The following is an 8,478-nucleotide window of genomic DNA, read 5'->3' as shown; positions in this document are numbered from 1 at the left end:
CACTCCATGAATTTAATTAAGAACCAAAACTTGTGGGTTCTGTTACTAACCATTGAAAAGGCAATAAGAGGTGGGAGAATAGTAGCAAAACTTTGTGTATTAAATGATAATGAAACAAGACAATGAATTGGACAAAAACAAACAATATGAAAGGCTGCTGAACCAAATCCTTGTCTGCAAAAATATTTACAACATTGATAGAAATTATACAAAGCAGTATTTAAAATACCTTTTTAACTTCAGACAGATCTCGTTAAATATACCATTGTCCTCTATGTGCTTAGTAACGACCTAAGGATATTGTTTTATCACGACAGCTTCTTTCTACTTTTGAAAAGCCCCAGAAGCTTATTTCATAAGATACCATTCTAAAGCAGGTAATGGCTATGGGTTAAAATATCTGTACTTTTATTGTGAAAAATCTCAATTTAGGATTGAACCTGAAATGGAATAGAATCATACATGCAATTATGGTTCTAACTGATGCAACTTAGGGTCAAGATACTAATGCATGTAGGTTATAAATTCATATGCTTCATATAAATATGAAGGTTTTTGGTACTCACATATGTAGGTTATGGTACTCATACATGTAGGTTATGGTACTCATACATGTAGGTTGTGGTACTCATACATGTAGGTTATGGTACTCATACATGTAGGTTATGGTACTCATATATGTAGGTGTTGGTACTCATACATGTAGGTTATGGTACTCATATATGTAGGTTGTGGTACTCATTTATGTAGGTTATGATACTCATACATGTAGTTTGTGGTACGCCTATATGTAGGTTGTGGTACTCACACATGTAGGTTATGGTACTAATACATGTAGGTTATGATACTCATACATGTATGTTATGGTACTCATATATGTAGGTTATGGTACTAATATATGTAGGTTATGGTACTCATACATGTAGGTTATGGTACTCATACATGTAGTTTGTGGTACTCCTATATGTAGGTTGTGGTACTCACACATGTAGGTTATGGTACTCATATATGTAGTTTATGGCACTCATATTTCAAAGTTGTCAAAAAGTGAACTTTCAAGGACATAGCATCCAAGCTAGCACTACCCAATGATGGATAGGATGGCCCCTGCAGTGCTTTGCTCTCTGCCATCAACATTCCAAAGCACTTTTATCTTTTCTGAAATATAACCATAGCTGAGACACTCAAGTTACGGTGAGTTTCGCTATCGACTTATCCTTCAATAAAAAAAAAGGTTAAAGAAGAATCCAGTTTAATATTCTGTTTCAAACTAGCAACCTTAGGTTTAACAGCCATTACGGTGGTATATGTCTTGGCTATCCCTCTCCAGAGTGCTCTGCATACAAACAGACCCATATTATTTCAATACGTCAGATACCAAACTAGCTCTTCACTGTCTGTCAACCACAGACACGAAAAAAATTACCGAAAATCTTACAGAATTTCCTACTTTCTTGAAAGAAAGATGAATAGAATGTGGAAAACAGTACCTCATAAAGTCACACAAAAAAAAAGAAAAAAAAATAGAAAAAGAAACAAAACGAGTATAAAATATCGCAAGTACCGTCTGCGCAATCGGTGCTCATAAAACTTGACTAGCTGAGCTCTCTGATATGTAAACTATTGCACCTACTACATTGACAAGAGATACCCCAAGGAAGACTGGAGTCCACGTACCAAAGTAATCCACGGCAGCAGCAGTGAGTGGACCAGCTGTAAGACCAGGAAGGGTGGCCTGAAATAATAATAATATTAATACTGAGGATTTATAAAGCCCATACATATCCACCGATAACGGTGCTCAAGGCGCAAAGCAGTATTACACTGGTCAATGATAACCTGTCAAACTTAACATGGCAGATCAAACAATACAAGCCAGATCTATTCAACCGGTGACAGAATTTACAATAGTTTTTGTATAAAATTGAGCTAGATTGGACAACGAGGGATGTAGAGACACGCTGCAATGTTACATAGAAAAAACAAAAAAAAAGAGAGAAATTATGAACTATGAACCATTTTTTCCCCATTTTTTATTTGATTAGTTTTATTTAATGCTGAGGAAACGTTGGTGTTGGCCTTCACTAGATTCACATCGAACACACAACTTATATGTCTAAGGGATTGTAGGATTTTAACAATCTCAAAACTTGATATGAGCAGTGATGAAACTAAACAATTGACAAGTTTTCTCTCCAAATTGCATGAAAAGTTTACATATTGTTACGACAATTAATAATTTGGAACTTGAAGATCTGGAGGGAGGTCCAAAAGTAAATGAATGAATACTGACAAGAAGAGTTCTGTTCACCCCTCCTCCCTCTCACCCCCCTCCCCCCCCCAAAAAAAAAATCCACTCCAGTGTTACAGAGTATCCCAAAAAAATTGGAAATAGCAAAAATAAGTCTTCATGTTTCTTGTAAACACAGACAGTTGGAACCAGACACCTACAAAGACTAACTGTTATTATGGTATAATTCAATGGTTACATTTTGCATAACACTTTTTAGGGTAATACATTTTGCTTGCCAACTAAAATCTTGAAAATACTAAATTTTTGTGTACACATGCTGACACACATCTTTGCATGTTGGAGCCAAATTTTCATTTTATAAACAATCTCAACAGTTTATCCGCTGTTGTAGTGTTTAACATGATAAATATGCTATGAAAATGTCCTATGAATATCAAAGTTATCGATGAGAGATAAAACTGTTAACAAACTGATATTCCACTGCAAAAAGGCCTGTGTAGGTATTATCTATAAAACTCAGAGGGCCTGACATTTCGTTCTTAACAGAAACTTCTTCAGAGCCTAGAGCAGTTCTTCTTTGGAAGAGATCCTGCCAGGATCTAAAGTTAAGTCCCTTTACCATTTATTTAAAGTTTATTGCTGAACACAGAAATGATGCCTGTCCTACTTACAAGAGTATTCGAAACTGCAAATGTGATGCCAGAATGGTGTGGAGCTACATCGCCATGGTTACTGAGGTGTCCAGCAGAGTTACATGCACAGAGACCAAGGGAAATGGAAATATAACTGAGAAGAGAAAAAAGAGTTTTCAGATTTCATGGTTGAATTCAAGGTTACATGACCCCCTGCTACAATATAAGAAAATCATGAAAGACGTTTGGCTTAATCATACACTCGGTTATTACAGTCATGTTTAGACCATGCTTCTCGACCTGGGGGTCAGCAAAAAATATTGGCAGAGTGGGAGAAGGGTGGGGGAAGGAGGGGTTCTGTGGGGGCAAAGTGTGCTGCAGAAAATTCTTAGATACTGTAAGCACAGTCAGAACAAGGCTGTGTGTGGGAGGCAAAAGTAATTCTACCTTGTAAAGTGGTTGATCGGGAATTAACTTTAAATGCCTTACAGATTTTAAGCTCATGAGAACTCTATGAAGGAAGTACTGAATAACAATGTCTTTGGTCTTTAAAACATGTTATAGAAATGTTTTAGTTTGTTTTTTTCTTTTATTTATAGCTGCATTGCAATCGTGTTTGGTTTACATTAAAAGAAGCAAGATTTATTCTCGGGCTCACCTTATCGCGACAGCAACACTGGAGACGGACCCAAAGAGCAGAACAAAGACCGCAGGGCCCAAGAGACCTATACCTGTCATCAACCTGCGGACGGATAGAACGGTCCAGCTACCTTTAGCTATCAGGAAGTCAGCTCTGTGGCCAGCAACTGTAAAAGAAACAACATAATACAAATTAAAAGTAGCTGGTTGCATTTTCATTATTAAATTTATATAGCCTTTATCAACTTCTGATCACATCTTTTCTCTTTTCTTTCTTAAAGCCAGGTGGCTGCTAACGTTTTCCTTCTACAGAGACGTCATGTTGTACTTTTCTACACTCTGAATGGTTTATTCAGCTGGTAACATGATGAGTACACATGCACATGAGAACTGTAAAGTGTAAGAAGTTGAGAATTAAATGTTTCTAAAATGAGATTATAATCAGCCTCTGTTAGAAAACAATGAATGGAAGATGGCATTAACCTTTACCTATGAGAGTGACATCTGGCCAAAATGAAGGGGGTTGGGGGGGGGGGGGAGTGGGTGAGGGTGAGAGAGAGAGAGAGAAACATTGCCCTTGGTTCAAATAAATTTGATCAAAGTAGCCACATAGGTTATTGAATTAACTACACTACAGAACCTATCACATCTATTTGCCTTTCAATTTATTTGATCGTACAAGTCGCACAACTACATTGAATGGCGTGCAGTGAAACAAGTCAAAGTCATTTCAATCTCCTTTCAAGTTTGGACTAAAATAGAGACTGCAAAATCTTAATGCTGTCAGCTCTATACTATTTACTTTCTGTCAACGTTCGGGGGGGGGGGGGGGGGAGGAGGAGGAATAGTACGGAAACTTCCTAAATAAGAATTAACAAATACATAAATAAATAAATACATAAACAAATAAATAACAAATAAGCACGATCATAATATATATTCCTTTTTTTGTCACAGCAATTGATATTAAACCAAAGACCTGCTCTTAACAGAAAAAAAACAAGAGCAATAGCCGGTTCTCACCTACACCAACGATGGAGTTGGCAATGAAAGGCAACGCAGTGAAACTGACGTCACGTGGGTTAGCTCCGAGCGTCTTCTGGAGATACGTCGGCAGCCAGGTACTGATGATATAATTCGAGGTATTCATGCAGAAATGAGCGGTGTATATAGCCCACAGAGGGCGATGTGATAGGTAACTCCTCCAACTGACCTGATCTGTGGTATCGACCTACAAAAAAACGGGGAAAAAAAAACAGAACATATTTAGAGAATATCTGTTTGATTCGGTGTGGCACCATCTGGGCAGTTGACCTTAAAGTTAGATGTTGGTATGCTTCATTGAAAGGTAAAGATTTCTACGGAACACACAACTCAAAATATGCTAGCATTTTCGTTAGAACGCAAAACTAAACACCTGTGACATTTTTCTGGGGTGCCCAAATGAATATCACTGCCTTCTTATATCTTATATAAATTCTTATATTAAATATCTTTCAAAACTTCAAATTTTGTTTACAAGTCTGTAAGTGTTGCCATGGTAATATACCAGACTGGGTTAAATTGCGCCCACCTTTTGTTCCATGAGCTTCTGTGGGTCAGAGGTCAGACTCTCCATGTTCTTGCTGTACAACATAAACCAGAGAACGACCCATACCAGACCGATAGCACCAAATGTGTAAAACATGTTAGGCCAGCTCATATATGGACAGATCTATAAAGAATAACACAAATTGAAAAAAATATATAATATCACACACGATTATTGGATGCGTTGTATTCAGTAGTATACAATATTCTCAAACTTGGTACATGTTATTATGATGGAACCATCTTGGGGGAGGTGGGGGGGGGGAATTCAGATAACATATACTATTATAAGAAGGCAACATTTACAACAATATGCAAAGGCATCGAGAATTCTGTCGACATAATATGGAATCTTTTGTTTGGCTACTCAATAATGACATCAACATAACAAGTATAAGATCTGATCAAGCTTCCACTATTGAGATATTACATTTACAAGCTGACCTCACATAATCTTTGACTGTATTGAAAACAATTAAGATCTTGTAGTCAACATGGGGGTACCAACATACTGAGTATTGACATCCATGCAATTGTTCCTTCATATGATATGTTTGTAACAAGTTTTTTGCATCAAGACCTCTCTATAGACCTATCTTGACCTTTGACCTTTCAGGCTCACCAAAAACAACAGGGTTTTTGGAATCAAAATATCAGAGCATAGATATACCAAGTATGTCCATTGATGTTTCTCTTCTTGAGATATCCAGTCTGCAAGCAAGGAAAGACGCACAAACATACATGACATCACGATTGCATTGCAATTGTCATGGAAACCAGGAAATATCTTACCACTGACGCTAAGCATTGACCCACAGAGCCACCTGCCACTAAATATCCGAAAGCCTTCGAACGCTCTTCTAACAATATGCTGCTGGAAAAGACATGAAAAATTGTCGGAAGACAAAAGCCCTCCGCGAATCCCAGTATGATCCTGGTAAAGATGACTGCGTGAACCTGAGAGGCAATCGCAGGAGTGATGAAAGTTGCTAAGGACCAGCATGCCACAGCAATGCCCAGAACTGCCCTGCCTCCAAAACGCTGGGCTGCCTTACCACCAAGTACCTATAGATGTGGTAAATGATTACAAATTGTTATAAATTATAAGACAGAAATAGTTTACTAATATCTTTATGAAGCTTTTTGATATAACGAACAAAGATGTCTAGAAGCATGTTAGAGGAAACATGAAGATTAACACAACAAAAAAAGATAAAGATAAAATAAGAAGAAGAAACAATGGACCTATTGCAACATAAAGTTGTGGATTTTACAATTTATTTCTCTAGTTTACAGTAGCATTTGGAACCTAATGAAAACAGTTGTCAAACCCAAAACATTTTGTAACCTTTCAGCCCAAGAAGGCAACCAACACTCCCCCTCCCCCCCCCCACATCCCCAGACCACAAATGGCAACTTACACGTTTCAGTGGTTTACAAAATGGAACAGAAAAATTGTTTGATATTAAAGTCTGACAATAACACATTAAGTACTTCAAAAATTCTTGTCTAAATCTGCAAAACTGAAAATATGTTTTACTCATGAATATTGCCATACTCAGGGCCAGCAATTGACATAGATTTCATTTATTCCATAAGAATGTACTGCACTCCTCTCCAATATCACCTGGTCCAGATAATTTCTAGTGTAATAATATCTACAGAGTAAATAGTGGGGTAAAAGTTTGCTAACCTGAATTTAACAAAAATGTTTTTTTTATATTGCACCAGAAACAACTTATCTCACTGGCATCAGAGTAGCAGTCCTGGTTGTTATTCCTGGGCATGAAATGTCCTGACCACCGAGACGACTTTTGTGGAAACTAGTTAACATACCAATTTGATAAAGCATTAACACTGTGGCATTGAAACATAAAAGTTCTCTAACCTGACTGCTGATGTAGCCATAGGCAAACGCACTCAAGATCCATCCTTGGAGTTTAAGATCCCAGTCGTAAAGATCTGACATAGGTACGATGGCAATCGGCATAATAACTCGGTCAGCTGCATTTATAAAGTTTGCCATTCCACAAAGGAATATCAAATATTGTGTCTTTGTCATCTTGAATGTTTTTTTATCTGTAAACAATTTCTAAAATCCAAATCTGTGACAAATATAGTCTCCTCAGACAATGATGTGTTTTCAGAGTTGCCCACCTTTTCCCTTCATCTCTCGTATGTCCTTTGAACTGAAAGTAATGTACAGGAATAGAGCAAAACGAAGACAATGAAACTTAATCACTGGCTTGCATTAAACAGCAAACTATTTTTGATAGGGAAAGAACAAGTACATAGCAAATCAAAATATGTTCAAAGGATGTTATAACTTCAGCTTTCAAACTTTTGACCTGACTTTTTAAACATGATGACATTTATAACAAAACATTACCTTAAAGATGTGCTTTATTGGCTCCAATTATAGCATGCTATAGCTAGGAAAGTTTTGTAATTATGTAAATTGACCTGCTACGGTCGTAAATCGACCTCAGGCTCAACAATTAGCCTGCATAGCTTCCTAACACCATTAGGCTCTTTGTGTTGTTGTACACTGTGTGGAAACATGTTAGAGTAGCAGCTCCCTGGTGTAGTTAATCATAGAGCATTCACACTAAACCCTCATACAAGGAAAAATATGTGGCAGGCGATGCAGATGATTACGTAGTCACAAGAAACTTTTCCATGATAGCGTGCTATAGTTGGTGTCTATATACAGCAGTCCTTTAACTTGCTGCTCTATAAAAGTTTCAAAACAGCCATCGTTTTTCTCAAGTTTTATTGGAATTGAATCGGTCAGGACTGAAATAAAGTTTCTCTGTGAGGCATTTTCTGTTGGCAAGCCTATCTTTAACTGTATGAATATTTATTGCCAGCCTATGTTAGGATAAACATCACTTCACTTTTGAAATCTGTCAGTTATTCAGTGGTCGCCAAGATTGGAAAGTAGCTCATTTTAAGTAAAACATTACTGTTGTGTTACAGTACCGATTCTGGTGATGGTCTTCATTCATGGCCTGATGTACTTAAACAAAATATTCATGCTAAGCAGGTTAAGTGCGTCATTTTTCGTACAACCGTGCTAATCTACTTAAGTTAAGGGTTTGAATATGCTGCATATTGTCTGCCAAGATTGAATACAGTGTAAATGACTAACTGTTGTGTTAGTTCTACTATATGCGTACTGTAACTTCAATGTGAGTTCAATGTAGGCTAGGCCAACTAAAGCCTAAATTAACTAGTTGCCGTGACAAGTGCCAGGAAATTCGGGTTGGTCTCTAATCCTACTGCCGTTGTGACAATTAAGAAGTTAAAACAACTACTCCCTGTTTACACTAACAAAGTATTTGTTAAAGTCTTATTAAAAAT

General features: G+C 37.1%; 1 protein-coding gene across 2 annotated transcripts in view; it reads right to left on the bottom strand.

The window, feature by feature from the left end:
• LOC139982162 (sialin-like) overlaps positions 1-8,478 on the bottom strand; it is a 9,058-nt gene continuing 580 nt past the window's right edge. For both annotated transcript variants that reach the window (XM_071994761.1, XM_071994760.1), the window contains exons 2-8: positions 7,004-7,304; positions 5,908-6,180; positions 5,099-5,239; positions 4,549-4,756; positions 3,545-3,692; positions 2,926-3,040; positions 1-1,735 (exon numbers count right to left, since the gene is read on the bottom strand). In XM_071994761.1, the coding sequence (XP_071850862.1) occupies positions 1,583-1,735; positions 2,926-3,040; positions 3,545-3,692; positions 4,549-4,756; positions 5,099-5,239; positions 5,908-6,180; positions 7,004-7,177 (1,212 nt within the window). In that variant the 5' untranslated portion in view covers positions 7,178-7,304 and the 3' untranslated portion in view covers positions 1-1,582. The remainder of the gene's footprint in view (positions 1,736-2,925; positions 3,041-3,544; positions 3,693-4,548; positions 4,757-5,098; positions 5,240-5,907; positions 6,181-7,003; positions 7,305-8,478) is intronic.

This window comes from Apostichopus japonicus, chromosome 2 (genome assembly GCF_037975245.1).
Source record: "Apostichopus japonicus isolate 1M-3 chromosome 2, ASM3797524v1, whole genome shotgun sequence".
In the NCBI taxonomy this organism is placed as follows: domain Eukaryota; kingdom Metazoa; phylum Echinodermata; class Holothuroidea; order Aspidochirotida; family Stichopodidae; genus Apostichopus; species Apostichopus japonicus.
Note: the sequence above shows the minus strand (reverse complement) of the source record. Positions and strands in the feature narration are given on the sequence as shown.